Below are 20,040 nucleotides of genomic sequence, written 5' to 3' on the forward strand. Positions count from 1 at the left end.
GGCTAATAAAGACACCCTGTATGTTTGCCCAGTATGTATTTGCTCTGAAGGGATTGGTTCAACACTTTAGAGTACATATATTTGGAATACATCTGTCTTAGTCAAGACAGATGGCTAAAAGAAAGAGAAACTTCCAAACACTTGGAATTAATCCAGCTTGAGAACCACTTCTGAATGAAATTTTAATGGGAGATGGCTATTGTTCTGTTAGCTTTCTTGGAAGAATGCAGCTGTGAATAGTATAGACATACACAATTTTGATGGCTACTGGACAGGAATATTTATGCTTACTTTTGAAATAAAAATACTGTTAGTGAATATGTTCTAATCAGCCTGTTGATAAGAAATAGTATTCATTTTCTAGTAGTCCATCTGTTATCTTCTATCATGTATTCTGAATAAAAATAACCACACCCATATAAACCATATTTTTCCTGTCAGTATTAAAATTAAATTTGTTAATGTGAGACTTTAAAAGTATGTGTATATTATTTCAATCCCATGCGATACCATATGTTAAATCATAAGATTCTTTTAACTACCAATTTTTATACAACTTGCAAATTTGAAAGATCTATGGTGTGTGGATCACAGGTGGTGTATGAGATTTATGCCTCTGCAATATACTCGGAAACATGTCAGTCAAGCTGAAAAAGCATGACACACCCATATGAACTAAAGAGTTCTGTACAACGATGAATGATATGGGAGAATTTTAATTTTTGTATTAAGATGTTGCAGTTCAGGTGATGTCTGTTGAAAAGTTGTTCATTTCAATAAGCTTCTCTGCTAGTGTTGCTGCATATTAGTATTCAGACTGTTTGGCTGTATTGGTCTCATGATGTTTCTAACTGCTGTACTTTTGTTTTCTGTTTTGCAGTAATAACAAGTAGTGGCTACAGCCCAAGATCAGCACACCAGTACTCTCCACAAATATATCCCTCCAAGTTAGTGTCTGCACCTCTTCTAGTATTTTATAGGGAATTGACATTGGCTGTAGGCAGTTCTGTGGTTTGTTGCAAACAAGAGTTCATCAGCAGAAGAAACAGAAAAAAAAATACTTAAGCCTCAGTACTGCCTCCATCATAGCTTCCTCTCCAACTTTTTTTTTCCTCACATGGCTGCGGAGTAAGATTCTGCTCTGTGCAGTATTACTGCATAAGAAATACCCTTGAATATCTGCACGCAACAAAAGGAAAATATTGGACTGTTATGTTCTCAGACATCAGCATCTTAACAGTGCTGTCAATGTATACATACGTATTTTGAAGTAAACAGTTTATATTTAGAAATCACAATTGCATGTGCAAGATGCGTACTGAGTGCTATCCCTGTCACAGACCCTCCCAGTGCCAGCATTGCCACACTTCCAGACATTCCACAGTCATGAACCACCCTTTCCTTCTCCTTCTCTGATATCATAAGATTTAAAAATCAAATAAATTGGATAAGCTTTTAATCTCATTTGTTTTATTTCTGAAGCCAATAGGCGTTGTTAGGAATAGAAAATTTCTTCCACCTTTTTTTGGAGGAAAACAGACTTTTGAGCAATCACATGAATCAAGGGTGGGAACTGTAGGAAAAAGCACTGAGGATGTTACATGAAACTCTTGAAGTTGACAGTCTGTTAGTTTGCTTGTCTACAATCAGTGTTGTGCACAAGGATGCGTGATTCCAGCATGCCATCTATTTATTTCCATGTATTGGATTCAGCTGCCTGTGTGACTGTGATGCAGAGAAAATATTGAAACTGTAGCTGATTAGACTTTTTATAATTTAACAAAATTGCATTCATATCATAGTAGCCAATATGTATTGATACAGAAAGTAGGTGCCTGAAATAAGAACAGTCCTCACTCCACTTAATACAGGTTTTGGCAGACTATATCAGATACTTTTGGCCAAATATGTAACAAGGTTTAATAGAATTTTTAATCTACTGTTACAGTTTATTGGCATCTAAATTAATGAGTAATCCTTTTTCTGATAGTAACTGCTGCCAACTGTACTGAACTAATTAGAAAGAAAAAAAAAATAAAAATTATAATCTGAAATTTAGTCATGGCTTTTAATGGCCAGGTTTCAGCTAGCGTAATTCTGCAGAGTGTGTTTATTCAACTCTTGGTCCATAAAGTCTTATTTGACTTACAAAACAATCCAAGACAAATGTTTCTCTGTATGTTTTTGCAACTCTGGAGGGCAAAAATTTTAAACTTGATTTTATTCAATCTTTCTATAAAACCCCAGTATTCATAAATAAAACCCCATTTTTATTTCCATTCTGTTTCCCAAGTCCATATTTTCCAAACATTTAAAGACCATCTGGCTGCCAAAGTATTGCTGTCAATATTATCCATGCCAGTCTCAATAGGCATGATCTATCTCCCGTTGAAGCCAGAAGGCTATATGTCTGTTGAAGCAGAACCATGCAGAGAGGACATAATGTAGTAGCTTTAACGTCCACCTCTGTATTTCCTTTATTCTTCTAGTCCAAGTTTCCCTCCCCTGGATTAAAAAAGCTTGGGAGCTTTTCTAATTCAAGGGTGCTAATCTTGGCTGAAGGGGGTCATATCCATATAAAACTGTATAGTGGTGGCAGAGTCCATCTAGAGCTGGACACAGTAGCTTGTGAATTAAATTGTAGTGGTGGGGCAGCACAAAGTATTCACCCTGCCATGGGGAATGTGAGCTGGAGTGGTTTTCATCTTATTTCAGTGGGGAATGGAATAAATCCCAGAAGAGAAACAGTTGGCAGGATAATGAACTGCCTTTGGACATCTTTAAACCTTTTTCTTTACTTTATTGCTTGAATCAACATACAAAGTATTTGTTGCCACAGTAATGCTATTTTTCCTGATATTTAGGCCCTATCCACACATTCTTTCTACACCAGCAGCTCAAACAATGTCTGCCTATGCCGGACAAACCCAGTATTCAGGAATGCAGCAACCAGCGGTCTATACAGCGTACTCCCAGACAGGACAGCCGTACAGCTTACCCACTTACGGTATTTGATCTCTTATTACTTCACTTTACATAGCAGTAAGAGCGATGCCGATGTGAATGTTTTTTTCTTTCTACTTTATTTTCCCACCTGTAAGAAAATATTTTAAAGAATCAGTTGAAAATTGATTTCTTATACAGATTTGGGTGTAATGTTGCCAGGCATCAAGACGGAAAGTGGGCTCTCACAGACCCAATCACCACTGCAGAGCGGGTGCCTCAGTTACAGCCCAGGGTTTTCCACCCCACAGCCAGGCCAAACACCCTACTCTTACCAGATGCCAGGTGAGTAGCCACCATCATCAGGGCTCATCCCATCCCGTGGCTGCTGATGGCCCTCTTCCCTCATATTTATGATATATTTTCCCTTCATTTTTGTGAACTCCCGCAAGTATGCTTGTTGTTGTCAGCTACCTTTGCCTCTAAAATGTAAAGCTAAGTATTTTTTCCCAGTACTAATATGCATATATGTATTCATTTTGGTCATCTGTTAATTTAGATCTCACCATGCAATGCAGTCCCTGTTTGCACCTTCATGTTTTTATGGGGTGAAATCACATGGCAGGACTGGAAGCATTTGTTGTATTTATTAGCATGCAGAAGTCACTTTTCATTGTTTCCGTGTTCTGAGTATGGCCTCATTTGATACTGGTTTCTTTTTTGATTGACATAATTTGTTAGAATTTCTCCTTAATTCATATTTATTCTTTCATTTGTTATTCAATTATTAATTCACTTATTACTATTTGATCATTGACAACCTGTTTTATTTGGATAAGGTTTAAGCTTCTTCTAAAACAATTAATCTTTGAAATATTACAAATTACAATATTAATCATCTGACTTGTTGAAAACAAGGACATGCCTCATTACAGGTCGATTAAAAACAAGTGGATCATTAAAATATTCTTTGAAAAGCTTTTTGTTTCATAAGTGAATGTATGCTAAAGTATTAGAACTTAGAAATTAAGGCAAAAGAGAAAAACAATATTTGAGTAGAGGTGAGACAATGCAATAAATTGAAAAATGCTTTCTCAGCCAGTGTAATGACTTACTGCCAATACCTTCCTTGCATGGTGTGAAAAGGAATGTATGTCTGTATGCATGGAAGTACCATTTCATTTCTTTTAAAATTTCATTGCAGTATTTTATTGTTTAAACAGAAAATAAAAGTTGTTTGCTCTTCTGATTTGTCTACATCTTAACATAGAATATTGTATTTAGAATTTTATTTTGATTCACAAGCGACTTCTCACAGTTAATTGTATTTTTTTATTTTAGGTTCTAGTTTTACACCATCATCCACTATTTATGCAAACAATTCTGTTTCAAATTCTACAAACTTCAGTAGTTCACAACAGGTATGAATATTAACATTTGTATTTGTCAATTACAAAAGGATTTCTATAACTCCAATGATAGCACGTTGCTTTAATTTAGATCTATTACAATGAATTAGACTCACTGTGGTTCAATGCTGTTTTCTGTGGAAAGCAATCAAAATCCCAGTGGAAGCCTAGTTGCATCTTTTGGCACTTAAATACTTCAGCAACCTCCCTGTAGCCTTTTGGTAAATATCCTTACATTAAAAAATGTTAAATATCCTTAAATTAAAAAAAAAAAAATCTACACTAAACCCCCAAAACTCTTGCAGAAGTCATATGATTGCACACTTAGAAATACTTTTTGGAAAAATCACTCATTACTCAATTAAGTACTCTGCTGCATTTGCTGTTTTAGGATTATCCATCATACACAGCTTTTGGCCAAAATCAATATGCACAGTATTACTCAGCATCAACATATGGTGCATATATGACCTCAAACAACACAGCTGATGGCACTTCATCATCATCATCAACCTACCAGTTACAGGACTCTCTCCCTGGCCTGACTAGTCAACCAGGTACAGATCTACATTCAGGTGAAAAAAATTTTTGTCTTTTATTCTGTACTGGTATAAATACAAGATTTTCATGTCCATTTTGTTTGAATATTGACATTTTAAGCCTATGCCTTTCAGAAAACTTTGCCATGCAAACCAGCCATATAAGCTTTTTGTTTGTTTGTTTAGTTAGGAAACCTGTCTACTTTGTTTGTTAGTTCAGTAAAGGTCTTTGCAGACTGAGATGGTTTTCTGTGGAAGGGGTAGGCCTGAAAAAAGTTGCAACAGTTGGATAGAGATCAGTTAATACCGAAAACAACTGTACAGTAATAAACCTTTACTAAATTTTGAAATAAAAATTCAATAACCTCCCTGTTACTGATGGTGGAACATTCCTGTATCCACCTACGTGTTCTGAAGTATTGCTGTAAAGAATTTAAAACAAGATACTGTTGTACCTTTAATTATGCCCCAATCATACTAGCAAGAGTACATGGGCTTTATTCAAATGTATGCAAGTCATGCTTGCTAATTCACTGATTTAAGTAATAAAAAATAGAGCAATCTGATATTGGCACAAGTCTCTTTTAAAAAAATAGCGTTGAAGTAGTTGGAGTTGCAAAAAGAACGTTCTTAGGAGACATCCATACACCTGACTTGCCTGCCTGGCTCTGCCCCCTTGTGCACATCCACCACTGCACAGTATTTTGTCACACAGTTGTGTTCCTAGTTCTACATTCCTGAACAGCTCACCAATTCCTTTTCCCCCATTTGATATAAATGAGACTAAAGTAAAGAAAAGTTAAAGTTATGTATTTGAAATTATGCGTAGTGTAGTGCAGAGCTATGAAGATCTTGGTGGGCTAGTTTAGGAATTCACGGCCAGAGTCAGCTGAATGTGGTGTTATTACTGGGTGAACGGTGAACATTAGTGAGTTCTTTTTCACATTCACTTCCCTGTGTTGTTTCTCAGTATTTTATCATATATTCATAACCTAAGTAGCCTACTAAGGCTGTGCGTAGCATGCATGCGAGAGGTTATCAGCTGCCAGCTGCCTGGCTCTGTGCTCTTAGAGCAGTCTCTGCCAGGGACGCTGCCTTCACTTGGGCGGCATGGGTTGTGTCAGCCTTACCCACTGACTGTGAGCACTTCTGAAAATACTTTCAAACTGGGTTTTGGATTAGGCTGTGAAGGGTGAGGAAATGCACTTTAAGCACAAAATCAGCTCATTGGATGAATCTTCCTAATTCTCATCCTAACAACTGCACCATCTCGCTGAAAGTGTAGTAGAGAAGCATAACACATTATAACCATGAATAAAGGAAGAGTAATACTGTATAGAAAAGCGTAAGCAAGGCTTCACACTTCATATAATCTGCTTAAATTTACTAAAAGCAATGGAATTTGAATTGCATTACTTGAAATTTCTTCTAGTCAGCTGTTTTCCTCAGGCTGATTTTTGAAGCGTGTGTGTATGTATGTGTGTGTTTGTGTTATGGTATGGTATGGAATGGATATGGGGAGACACACATTCCCTTGGTTTTTGATGAAATTATAAAATGTTATTCAGTAGTCTCAGAATGCAAGTTTAGGAAGAAAAAGCTAAGAGGTAACATGAAATCAAGCGAAATTTCAACAGTTGCAGGACATCCATAACAGACACAAATCAAATGTAAAGTATTTTTAAAAGAGAGCGAAGAGTACTTACAAGTGATGTTTTGATAACTGCACGTCCTGTGCACTCTCCCTTGCTGCTTTGTTATTCCTTCATGTTCATATTTGAGAAAATCAGACAGTGTTTCCCATATTGTCTCTCCCTTGTGTATCTGTGTTTCCTAGAAATGTTGTATAAATTTATCATGTATTACAAACTCCCTTAATATTGAATAGCATTGGCAAAGAAAAGGAATCTTAATAGCTTGAACAGGTTGAAAAAGTATTGAAGGCTTCACATCTGTGAAACAGTAAGGATTTTTCTTGTGTATGGATTGTTTAAACATACGAACCGGTTTTCCTGTTAAGTAGGTTGTGCATCTGAACTTACAGATCTGCCCACACGCTCCTTATTTCTGTGAAGTGTTGCACTGATCATGCGACCCTTTGCTGAGAGTGAAACACCCACTTTGCAAATACATGACATGCCTGTGTGGTTCTGTCTCACTGTAAAAATAAATTCCCGTCAGTGAGGTACAGTGTCTTGGAGATCACTTCAGATACAGTAGGTCATACTGCAGAGTTTCAGCACTCACCATGTTCACTTGCTCAGTCTAACAGCCCTTTATTGCTCAGTCCTTAAGACTTACTCCAACTAAAACCTAAAGTTAAACACAGCAAGACATTTCGCTCTTCTGCCATCTCTGCTAGCTATTAATTCAAATAACTAATCAAAGCCTCTAGTACTCTCCACAAATACAAGATTTCTTGTTTTCATGATAAAACCTCACCAGATAAACAGTTAATATCAGTTACAGTTTTATTTATTGACCAAGTAAAGAAAATAAGATGACAATTGAAATAGACTTTACTCTTTCTGCTACTCGTTAGCAAGCAATAACACATTACAAGTCAGGAAAGAAAAGACATAATGTTGAAGCCGTCTTCTGCCTGCTCTGTCTGTTAAGAATATGTAACAAAAGTCGAGCCATAAGGGGAGTATGAAGGGGCTCAGAAGTTCATCCATCCCTCATCTGTGTAAGGCTCAGTTTCTTAACCATCCCATGGACTTCTCTTCTGAGCTTGTTTTGTGCCTGTCCAATATTAAGATTTTTCAAAATGCACTTGTTACCACAGAGTATCTCTGAGACAAATAGGTTTCTCCAAGGGGACTTCCAAGGGGACTGAGTACATTTGATGAGTACATGAGTACATTTAATCTAAGGCAGATAAAATTCTGGCAGAGGAAATACGCCTGAGTAAAAGCTTCATGTTTAGGCACCTCACTTACACATGTCCAGAGTTAGGTGAGGTGAATCACTTGTAGGATATTAGCTCCAGTTTGGTTACTGGGATGCAGCAGAGCTTGGTCTCTCTGAATTTGATACCCACAATGAAGTCACCATTTGCAGCTTCTCCAGGAGATGGCATTAGGTCTACATGCAGGCTGTGCCCACACCTCTTTCCTCCTGCTTAAGTGGTACAACTGTCTTTTAACAGGGGAGGAGGGAATGTTTACGTCAAACTAGAGGCGGGAAAAAATGTCTGGGTATGAGAGACCCCCACCATTTGTAATGGCAGTGCTGTAACTCCCTGTCCTCTAACTGGCGCTGCTGCAAGGTCTCCATGGCATGGAAGGCTTCATGCTGGACATGAACCAGTGTATGAGTATGTGTATGAACATCTGTGGTAAAGTGGTCATTCCATGTTCTGGTTTTAACGTTTTCTGCTTGCTTTATTGGATCTCTGATGCTGCTCATAGTTCCAGTGGGAGGAGGCTATGAAGTATATTTATTAGGCATGTGTTGAATGTTGGAAAAACCTAAAAAATTTCAAACATTGCAATAAAAATTTCTGTCTAATGTGAGCTGCAGTAGGAACTCTTCATGAGGGTAATGTTTTCAGTACTCCTTGGTGCTAGAATTTCTCACATTCTTTTATGTTATGTGGCTGAATTTTTAGTAAGTTTTCCTTTTATCAGCATTGACCTCTTTTCTAAAGCAAACTGAGGGTAAGAAAATGCAGTTGCCCCTTTAGCCTGCTGTTGGTAAAAAGCAAGTCAAGTAATTAAGCCTACAGTTGCTCCAAAAAACATGCACTACTGACTTCTGCAGTTCTAAAATAGATGCATACCTTGCGTTCAAGTAAGAGACAGCTGCTTATTCTGATTTAGAGATTAGTGTAATGAAATAAAGTTGGCTTTAAATATCGAGAACCTACAAGGTACAGTGATTAGTTACAGTACTGATTAATGGATTATTATGCAATCATGTACTGTGTTGACCCAAGCAGAAGCCTGGGGCAACTGGTAATGGCTAATGCTAAATGAAAACTGAAGTTATTTATTTCAGTTGTTGGATACTTTTAGAGAAGATTTAGAACAGGGCTTTTCTTTATATTTTATTTTTGGTAGATTAAACACAATCATTGAGAACAGATGTTTTAATACATCACTGTAGAAGTGAGTCCTGATTTTGTTGTAAAATGTTGAAATGTTATAAATATGAAGACTTTTGTGGTAAGAATGTAAACATTCATCCTAACTTATTTAATTTTTGCCTTTTCATTGCTGGGGCTTTGGTTTGGGACATTTTTTCCACTCTGTCAGAAAAGTCTGGGAAATTATTTTTTCGTACAGAACTCTCTCACACTCAGAACTTTTTGAAGCCAGTGTAGGCTTTTGCTGAATGAGGATTCTGGTTATGAAGCATCCTTTTGTACATTTGTGTATTTACCAAAGTATATTTTGCTTTTCTTCTTATGGGGAAAAGACTAAGATAATGTGACCTTATTGATCTCTCTACTGCCTGCAGTGTCCTTACTGACATCAACACCATGCTGGGAATAGGAATGATTAGTCAACAAGAACGCGCTCTCTCTCTCTCTCTCTCCATTCTGTAGGGACAAATGAAAACACCATGGGAACATTATTCATTAGATACTGTTATTGATGCTTAATTGTCCCATAATTTCTTGGCAAATGAGAGTTTTAGCTGAAAGAGAAACTGCTTTAGAATGCATATGATCCTTATCCAAATCAGGACAGACCTATCTAAAATGGTATCTGGAACAAATTCTTGAATTGCAGTTTTGAAGATCTCTTGTTAGCAGCTGCCTGAAAGTTCAGCTTTGTTCTGCCCAAGCAGAGAATCATGTTGGTTTTGTGACATTGAAGTAGTCATCACCTAGTTTGAGAAAAAAGTAATAGTATGTTCTTCCAGGTGATAGCAGAATAATTTGAGTACTTTCCCAGGAAGTGAGACAGATTTTATTTCCTCCTGTTTCATGGAACCTTCATCACCTACCACTTGGGAGTACAGGGATGTGGATTCTGGGCCATGAAAATATGCCTTTATACTTGGTATGTATCAGTCATTCAGTCAAATAAACAAGTGTACCCTGGAGAAGGTAGTGGAACCTAGATACATCCTTCTCCAGGTAAATGTCCTAAACAATTCACTCAGCAACTAACTTTCTTCTTATTCTCCCCTTTCCTTAAATCTTGAATTCTTTCCTTACAATGTCTAGAGCTCTCACTCAGGAATGTGACATTATGGGCTTAAATCTCATTCTTCCAAGAAATACAACAGTATTTTTCCAGTCAAGATATATAAATATATCTCCCAGTGTATTTATTTTAATAATCTTCTGTATGTGGTTCACTGTAAGGTATAAATAAATGATGGAAAAGATTAAGAATTTTAACTATTGTGTTACTTTATGCACAGACTCTTAACTGAGACTGCAGTCTATATTTTCTTCTTAGACTCTGCTAGACCAAAACTGGTTTTTTCTTTGTTGTGGAGGGAGAATGAGATGAATAACTCAGGGAAGATCACAGAAACATTAAATCATTCATGCTAGAAGGGACCTCTGTGGGTCTTTTGTCCAGCCTGCTCATGGATGAGCCAACTTAGATCATGTTGTTTAGGGCTGTGTCCAGTGGAGTTTTGAGAATCTCCAGGGGTAGAGAACATACAGCCTCTCTGGACACCAGTCCCAGGTCTTGACCATTCTCATAGTGAAGGGTTTATTTCCTTGTATCCAACAGGAATATCCCTTGCTGTAATTTCTGTCTGTTGGGTCTTGTCCTTTTTCTGCATACCTCTGTGAAGAGTCACTCTGCCTTTCTTCCTGCACGCTCAGCCCCTTAACTGCCTTGGTGGCCCTCACCTGGACTAACTCCAGTTTGTCAGTATCTTCCTTCTACTTGGGGACCCAAAATGATGTTTTTCTGGATATGGTTTTGCAAGTTCAGAATGGAGCAGAAAAATGACTTGATCTACTGGCCACTTAAAGATGGTCTTCAGTAAAAATGAAAAATGTTCAGATTCCAGCTCAAAATGAAATGCATCATAGAGGATTCTTGGGAAATGTTTGTGCCAAGTGTTAATCTATTGTGCAGATGTGACGTAGTGAACACTTTTAACAAATATTGCCAAAGTGGCCCTGAAATGCACAACTACATGCAGCACAAGGACTCCCTGGAATCAAACTTTGTAGTAGATGTCAGGTCAAAGTTTTACACTTTCTTTTTTTAATGGAGAAAAATCAAATCGTTAATAAGATAGATGATGAAGGAGGATTTATGTTATTTAGCATTCAGGAACCTAGCCAAGCTGTGTTTACTGGTATCAGTTTTAAAGAGGCACTGAAGGTACTGTGCTGTGAAGAAAAGGATATTTTCTATTTATTGAGTTGTGGCATAAAAGTAATTTGTAAAGGGAAGTTCCATGCCATCCTTCCTGGAGATACCTTCTTCAGTCTGTCTGCCTTACATAGGTACTGGTTTGTGATCACCTCTGAAGCCCTTTGTTACCAGGAGAGGCAAAGTAGATTAAATGAGTAAGTCAGGGATAGGCATGAGTGTTAAGAGCAACTGTGCCGTGCCAGATCAAAGCTCCTTCCAGCACATCTCTCTGACAGCAGACAATAGCTGATACTTAAAGATGGCCGGAATACAAGAAGTATGACTTCACCCTCTTTCTGGTAGTAACTGGAATATTACATTTAATATTATGAATTCCCTCTGCCAATTTATGGGCAGAGGTAAGGTGGAAAAAAAAAAAAAAGGTGAACTCTACTAAAGAGCAGGTGACATGGGAGGAGGAGATGAAGCAGGAAGGTGACTGGCTGTTCTGGTGCGTGGATGAGTGCCAAAGGGTGTTCTGGTGAAAGTAACACAGGACTTGGGAATAAGTCTAGCTGAACTACAAACATGGGAAATGAACTACTTTAACTGAAAGGAGCTTCATGTTTTAAGAGGTCATTAGTGTGACTTGTAAAATACATCTTCCTTGGATATATCAATATTTTGCATGAGTTCATGTGTATATATATATCTGCACATGCGTATGTGTAATTTTAATCTTTCTCTTACTCTGTTAAGGTTTATAATGTTTCCTTGGTAAAGTCAAAAGTGTATGTGTCATGTGCAGATTCCATCTATGTAAGACAAATCGTGTTATCACTCATTTTATACCACTCTTTTAGGTGCATCTTGTGGCTGAGTTTGCATGCAGACATGGCTAGCTTTGAGAGAAAAAAAACCCACAAACTTTATTATTTAAAAATCCAGCACTAATTTTGCCATGAATGGTTGACTTTACAGGGGAGTTTGACACGGTGCAGAGCCCCTCCACGCCAATCAAAGATCTTGATGAGAGAACATGTAGGAGTTCTGGGTCAAAGTCTCGGGGTAGAGGGCGGAAGAATAATCCATCACCCCCTCCGGACAGTGACTTGGAGGTATGCCTGCAGTAACTGATGAATGGTAATGTGGAGGTTTCTTCTGATGGAAGGTAACTTCTGAAAACTACAGCTGTGGAAATAGCTTAAAGCATTTTAGAAAACATCATGGACTCGGTCTCACTAACTGAATAGAACTGATACTTGTTGCTGTTGTAACGTGTACAATGAGACATCAGTGTTCTGTATGAAAAAGTTAGGCAGAAAAGTAAATGTGATTCTGCCTTGCAGTTTTTAGCTCTTAAGATTACGTGCCTTTCAGTTTCTTGCACAGTAGAACAACAAACCTGGGAGACCTCTGTATTCCAAATTCTCACAGTTTTTTTTAGTATTTTGCATAGGAAATCTTACATATATTGCTCAGCTTAATTACATGTATTTAAGAACACAGTGTAAATAAGCAGGATCATCAGACCATAACCTTTCAAATACTTAGGCACAGGTTTGTCCTTGTGCTGGTAAAGTGATGTCAGTGAATTTCAATGAGGCAGCTTGCATTAGCGAAGTTATGGCTGGACTTAAGTATGTGCAATATCAGTGCCTTAGTGAAGAAATATATCCGCCTAATACATGGGGTGACGATTTAAAACACAAGTGACCTCCTAGCAACGGAGTAATTATAGTCACATTTCTCCTGTGTTAGCAGTGTGCTGCCTTACAGTGACAGGGGGAGGAGGAGGAGGAAGCAGAGTGCCTGTGTGTGTGTGAAACACTCAGCTCTGGCATCAGGGGAACGTGCTGCCCACCAGTGCAGTGTGTCCCCTGCTGCCACCAGACCAGCACTGGGAGCAAACAGCTCTGGCCAGCCCCACTGCTCTGCCTTCACTGACCAGCTCTGGGTACAGTAGAAGTCAAGACTGTTGCTGGGACTCAGCTGGCCACACATCTGGGGTGGCAGGGTGGGCTGCAGTGCTAGGCACTGAATGTAAATACCATTGCTTTTATACAGAAACATACACATTTTTAGCTTTTCAAAGGATTTAACTTTTCCAGTGGAAAGACTCTTAACTTCCTACATTTCAGTCTTCCTGTCTCCTTTAGAGTTTGCCAGTGAAAATGAATCCCTTATCAATATAAGGAGTTTCTTTTTTTTTTTTTGTGAGTTAATCTGGTTTATCCTACAATATTATTTAAATCCTGCATGACGTTATATGTGACCTATAGCACTTTTACCCAAGATATAATTTTAGCTATACAGTAGAAATAAAGAAGAACCTTGAATCATAAGATGTGCAGAGATGTGAAAATACTGTTTATCCTTAAGTTAACAGTTCTGTTTGACCCCCATCATTTTTCTGAAATTTGTGTTTTACAGCTTTTTTGAAAAGCTTTTTAGAGGAAAAATAAGAAATGTTTGAAGAGTTCAAAAGTTACTCTCCTGTCTTTTTATCACGCATGATATACTGTTCTTGCTGAGTTTCAGAGCAAACCTGCTCAGTTAAATGGCTGGTTGGTTAAACTTTAGGACTCAGTTGACTTTTAGCCCCCCTGGGTGGGGTGGTGGTGGGACTTTGATGTTGATTTTTGTAATAATATTATCCCCACTTCTTTTTTCAGCGTGTATTTGTTTGGGATTTGGATGAAACAATCATAGTTTTTCATTCGCTGCTTACAGGATCCTATGCACAGAAGTATGGCAAGGTATGTGAGCTGTGAATTCTGCATTGATTCACTGTATTAGAGCTATCTGGCCTGCACATGTACGTGTTAATCACCTGTGTTCATCATGGCTTGGGAGAAGGTAGAGGGGAAGAGTACAATACCCATTTTCAGAGGGTTAGTGTGAAGAAACCAAGGGGAGAATTGAGACACAGACCCTAAGCACAATATATGAGGCAGAGGTGAAGCAGATGCTGCAAATGGGGGAAGAGTTTATAGAGGAACAAGGATGAGGTAGCTGAGGTACATTGGAAGAGGCATTGCAGGGAGACAATAGATGTGGTGGGCAGATGGAAATAGCTGACAGTATCTGGATGTGCAGAGGGAAAAATAAGAAATAAACTGGAGGGACGAGGGAATTTACGGGGAAGTTGATGAATCAGCATGAGTAAGTGACTGCCCTGTTTCAGTGCCAGCTGTGGATGTTCTTGGACTCCACAGCTTTTCTGTTGTATCTTTGGTTCCCTTGGCTGGCTCTGGGGTGAGTAATGCTGGGGAGTGAATCCCTCTCCCAGGCAGGCAGTTGCACGCATCCTCACCCTTTCAATGGGATCCAAAAGGAGTTCAGGACACAGAGCAGTGAGCAGGAGGAAGAGTGAGAGAGGCAGTGGCAGCCTGCAGGAGTAGGAGCTCACCTGCTGGGTCAGCAGCGAGCCCCACGGGGCCGGTGGTGGGACCCCAGGCAATGGCTACTTAGGCAGGGGGAGAAGGGCCGGTTGGAAAGCCCAGGAGACTGCTGCGAGGCGTAGACTTAAAGGCCTGGATAAAACAAAAACTTAGGGCAAATGTACAGAGGAAAGAAATGGACAAGGGGGAATGTTGGTATGTACATATGTGGGTTTCTAAGTGGTGTGCCATTCGAGTGAAATTAGCACAGAGGTATTTCTGTTAAAGAACATAACCACATCCATACTGCATCAGATGAAGGGCTTGTTTAGCACGTTTCCTGCTTCTTTATCCTAGCCAGATTCAGATGCTGATGAAAAGGATGTGAGAAACAGTACATTAGCGAAATGCTTTCCACACCCACCTCCCCAGCCAGTGAGTTAGGAATGTCCAAAACCAGGACCGTGGATTATAACCACGGGTGGGCCAGTCCTCCATGGTTTGAGACAGCCTTTTGTGGTTATTAGAATAGAAAGCTAATAGAAAACTCACAGGCCCAGACAAAAATCCAAATTTCTGGAGTGCTAAGATAAGCATAGTTATTCATGTCTTGTAAAAAACAGCCTCACTTGTTTTGCAGCTTCACAGTGCCAAATCAGCGCCCATTCTAGTACTCTGTCAAAAACTCCTCTTCTGCTGTTCTGCAAACACTGTAACAGCAGTGACTTTGTCAGAACCATTTCTAACATAGTTATCAAAACAAGAGAGAAGCCTAGCTGAACACAAACATTTATATCACTTGAGTGTAGCCCACAGACGGGTCCAGAATTTGCTGAATTGCCCCAGTGATGCAGTCACTCCTTTCATCCTTTTTTGATTGTGCCCTTAGGGTGTTTACATCTCATGCTCCATCTCATGTAATATATGAGTAAAGTCTAAGTCAGCTTTGATACAAAGTTTTAATAATCAGAGCACATTTTGTAGCTCACAAACATCTATGGATAACTTTGAAAGCTTAGAGACAGCAACAGAAATACAATTTCTCTTGGTTTCCCACTTCCTTATGAGTAGGGATACTTGAAAAAATCCCAGTACCGCTGTTCTTTAAGAACACATCTGCTGCTAAAATTGACTCTCTATAGAGAGTCTCCATAGAAACAGTAATGGCATGTTAGCAGCCAGTAGTACTGACAGCAGATAGAGTTGATTTCTATAAACGAAGAGTATCTGAAGGGCAAATGAAATTAATGTAGTTATACTGCTGAGATCAGCATCAGCAAACAAATGTCATGAACAACTATGAAGCAAAAGGAGAGGAATTCATAAGTAAAATCCTTTTTTTTTTTCCTTTTTTTTGTTGTTACTGATAGGTGGCATTCACATAATTAGGGAAGTATGTTCATTTCCAGACACTGTAAAACAGAAGTAGTACACATTTTGCTTCCTGCATTGACTACCATGTTTATAGAGAGCTTGTTGAGAAGGTAATGAGTAATTATTAGTGAAACTCAAATACATATATTGTTGATTGCAAGAGGGCTAGATCCCTAGGAAAGGGAATACAGGGAGAGCTCATCATGAGTAGGCTTTAACTTTTGCATGTCATTGAGGTGTTGCCTAAAGTTAAAGTGGGATGTGTCTGAGCCTGAGCGCCTGAGAGTTAGACATGGGAAAAGGGAAAGATAGCACAGCTGGACCTCAGTCCATCCCTGGTGCATGATGCCTTTAGCAGATGTGGCCCTTATCTTTTCTGCACGTGATTTCCGTCTGTAAACAAGGTCTTAATCCAGAGTGAAGTCTGGATTGTTATGAGAATTGGGTTACTATGAGAGCAAATAGTCCATGAATTGTGAGGTTCTCAGTGTAAGTCCTGTGAGCGCATAGGTCTTTCAAAAGTGTTCAAGGAGCTTTTTATACTGGAAAGGTGGTATAAAATTTTTACTTCACAATGAAAAAAATTTCTAGGTAGTGTAAAATAATGGTGACACTAATTATTTAACTGTGGTAAGTTACTATCTGATTTTTAAAAAATAAAGGTGTGTGATGTCACACAATGCTCAGCTGTGCATACTGTGTTCTTCCATATATGTTTTGTATAACATAATCAGGTTACTCCCAAAAAAGAAATGACAAAAAAAAAAAAAAAGACAAAAAGGGCCCAACCTCACAGAAAAAGCAAAGTTTTCCCCTGCCCCATATTTAAATAGCCTCAATGAGCTTAGTGAGTCTTTAATGTGAACATTGCTTTAAGGGAAGGCATCTTCTCATACCAAGTGTGCTCACTTCATACTTTCAAGGAGTGAGATGCTGGATTTAGCGGTCATGTGAATATACAGATAGGCAAGAATATTCACCTTCTGTTCTTTCCCATCTAATCCTTGGCATGTAAACGTTCATTCCCCTTTTCCACTAGCTCTTTGCTTATTTCTTGCAGTAACTGGGTGAAAACAAAACATTCAGAAATTAGTCTTTTAATCTCTCTGCTGTACTGCAATTCAGGCTGCACAGGGAATGCAGAGAGGGGAAGTGCCGCACATGAAGGTGGCCATCACACTGTTATGGCCAGGCAGAGGGACCACTGCAGAAGTGCAGGAGCACTTGAGAGCTGCAGTGATACCAGGAGACAAACAGTTTCTCTTTCAAAAGATTCCTACAGCTTAACAAGTGGTTGGCGTAGAAGAGAAAAAGGAAAGGCATACCACCATCCCCATAAGCAATGGGGGTATTCGTTGACAGAGATTATGTAGGAAGGCCTTGATCCAGTAGGCTAATTTCAAGTTATATGTTTGTCAAGAGAACAGCAGATTTCTGATTTATGCTTGAGAATTTCTGAGGCTGAGAATGGACACTCTCCTTGGTATACACTTGTCCAGCATTTTGCACGGTGTGATAATTATTTGATTTCAGAATTATATAGGGCTGTTGTAATAACTATGTTTAAAAAAACCTAGTGATTTGCTGAAAGACGTAACTTGTTGGATGCAGCTGTAAGCATCTCATGTAAAACAAATTGCTGCTTGTCTGGACACCAGTAGAGTATAGCTTTAAACTCCACTGAAGTGGCAAAGTGGCAGAGATTTGGCCAGAGGTTGGTCAATGCATCACTTTGATATTTAAAATATAAAACTTACCCAGAGAAATATTCTGTGGCTTGCTGTTTTCTACCTGTGGGTGTCTCTGTCTGACTTTTGGTATAGTGATTATGTTACAGGGCTGGCCAGAGCTAACATAAAGAGAGAATAAAAACGACACTCCACCTCTTTGGTTTCAGGGAAACCATGCCACCTCCCATCAGTAAGACTGCCTCTCATTGTTCAGCTTATTTGCTCATCTGCTTCGTACATCATAAAACTAGTACATTTCTATTTTTAATTATTTACTACAGCAGCAAATTATGAACATTGGCATTTGAGCAGTTATATTATGACTTGTGTGGCTGATGATGGTTTTTGCAGCTGAGCACCAGTTGGCAGATGCAGTTTTCTACGATGTTGAGCCCTTAAGTGAGGATTTGATGATGTGACAGGACATGTGTTAGGAGATGTCATCATCTGTTAAAAGTTTATGAGGTACATTCTTATTCCCTGTGAACAGTATGTATTCTTTGTTCCATTGCATTCCAGTTATTCTTGCTGATTTAAGGCTGATTAAGTTGGGATTTTGTCTACCTCCAAGCATTTATATTTCATTCATTTCTCCCAGGTCAATCCAGAGGGCAAGGATGCCCAGATAAATGCTGTGACACAGGTGCAACTGGTTAAAAAAGAATTAAAGCCCCTCGTGACTTTAGAAGGGGGAGAATGTGATTTCCAAGTGCAAAAATCAAAATAGATCCACACTAGAGGATCAAATTTTGACATTTCTGATAGCACTGCCAATGACAGAAAGTTGTCAGAGAGGCCACATTAACCTCGTACACTTCTCTGGAAAGGGCTCAGAGGCTTTTTATTGCTCACTCTGCTTGTCCAGTCATTAAACAAAAAAACTTTGTCGCCATTAGCATTCCCAAATTCACTCATAAATATGCTTTTGTCTGCCTGTATTAATGTGTATCTCTCATGACCTCCAGTTGTCCTCTCCTTTCACTCCCTTGTTGTCATAAGACCTCTCAAGTCCATTTTCATACTGCTTTCTAGAGAGTGTGGAATAGAAACCCCCTTTGTAGTGCATAAGTCTTCCTTCATCAGCCACCAGATATGGTTATTTAGAAGAGATGTATTCTCCATTGTCACCCACATGAAGCTCTCCTGGGAACAAGTGTCCCCTATGAGAGAGGGAGAGCTGAAGTTAAATCTGAGATGTCTACATAATATAGGGAAGTGTCTTTAAGCTAAAAATGTTGTACTTAACTGAAGCATTTCCACTTTTTCCAGAAGTCGATTTTGTTGTCTGTTCAGAACAGCCACCCATTAAAAATCTATTCTTACAATTTTATTCATATATTTTGTTTGTTTTCTTGCTTATTTTTAGGCTTCATGCATACAAAGCCCTGTCACCTGATACTCCTGTCACCACAAATTCCTGAATCTACCTGATAATCTATTTATCTGTTTGTTTTCTGAGGTTTCATAAAAACTAGTTTGTTGTGTTTGTACTTTTTTTCCCAAGAAATGAAATTATTTTGAACATTTTGTGCTGAAACCTGACCTTCAAAGACAATATTAAATAGATTAGCTTTTGGGGCTTTATTCCAGTCGCTTTCCTCTTGATCAAAACGTTTAAATATTGGTCCTCCCAGCATATTTTTATCTAGTCTCCCAGGAGGCATTGGAGTAGATGGACCAGTCTAGTACAGAAGTCAACAGACAGACAGTCTGGCTCCAGTTTAGTGCCCTTCATACTAACGTAACCAAAGTAATTTGTATTTTGGTATACAGAAGTGCTGTAGCTGGTCTTGCTTCTTTTGCACGCTAATGATATCTGGCTAAAATCATGCCTCTGAGAGCCAAAGAGTTGTTCTTTATTCTGCAAATCATCTGGGAAAAGCTTCCAGGGTTGTTTCTTTTTTTAATTGTTTCCTTTTTTGTATATGCTTGTGCAGATAGCACAGAATACCATTCTGGCAGAAGTTCAGTCTGCCTCTTACTCAGCTTCTCAATTTGCTGTGCTCAAATCTGTATCAGCTGCACATGTTTCTTGCTTTCTTTTCAACACTCAGTTTTTTGTGCCACTTGAATCAGTCTGCAACTTGGGCTTCAAATTGAAAGACAGTATAATGATGATTGGGATGTTCCTCCACATTATGCAAACATAAAACCACAAGACCCTGACAAATCTGCTTCCTCTGTCTATTTTTGTATGTAAAGGAATGAACTTCACATGGCAAGAGCTGGAACATGATGTTAAATTCTTGTTAAACAGTTGCAGTGCAAGTTTTGGCCAATTTATTAAAGGAAGAATTGTTCATGTCTTAAGAATTCAATCCCAGTGACTCTTCTTATGAGAACTTGTTATGGGGAGATCCCAGACTGATTCATGCTAAGCT

General features: G+C 38.7%; 1 protein-coding gene across 9 annotated transcripts in view; it reads left to right on the forward strand.

The window, feature by feature from the left end:
* The window catches only part of EYA4 (EYA transcriptional coactivator and phosphatase 4), a 158,009-nt gene that overhangs the window by 116,262 nt on the left and 21,707 nt on the right, over window positions 1-20,040 (forward strand). For 4 of the 9 annotated variants that reach the window (XM_055811194.1, XM_055811193.1, XM_027795993.2 and 1 more), the window contains exons 6-12: window positions 881-947; window positions 2,865-3,007; window positions 3,145-3,288; window positions 4,285-4,364; window positions 4,744-4,927; window positions 12,154-12,290; window positions 13,848-13,931. In XM_055811194.1, coding sequence (XP_055667169.1) covers window positions 881-947; window positions 2,865-3,007; window positions 3,145-3,288; window positions 4,285-4,364; window positions 4,744-4,927; window positions 12,154-12,290; window positions 13,848-13,931 — 839 coding nt within the window. The remainder of the gene's footprint in view (window positions 1-880; window positions 948-2,864; window positions 3,008-3,144; window positions 3,289-4,284; window positions 4,365-4,743; window positions 4,928-12,153; window positions 12,291-13,847; window positions 13,932-20,040) is intronic. The other 5 variants (XM_005230135.3, XM_027796000.2, XM_005230136.3 and 2 more) reach the window with 2 other exon arrangements.

The sequence above is a fragment of the Falco peregrinus genome, chromosome 7 (assembly GCF_023634155.1).
Source record: "Falco peregrinus isolate bFalPer1 chromosome 7, bFalPer1.pri, whole genome shotgun sequence".
Lineage (NCBI taxonomy): Eukaryota > Metazoa > Chordata > Aves > Falconiformes > Falconidae > Falco > Falco peregrinus.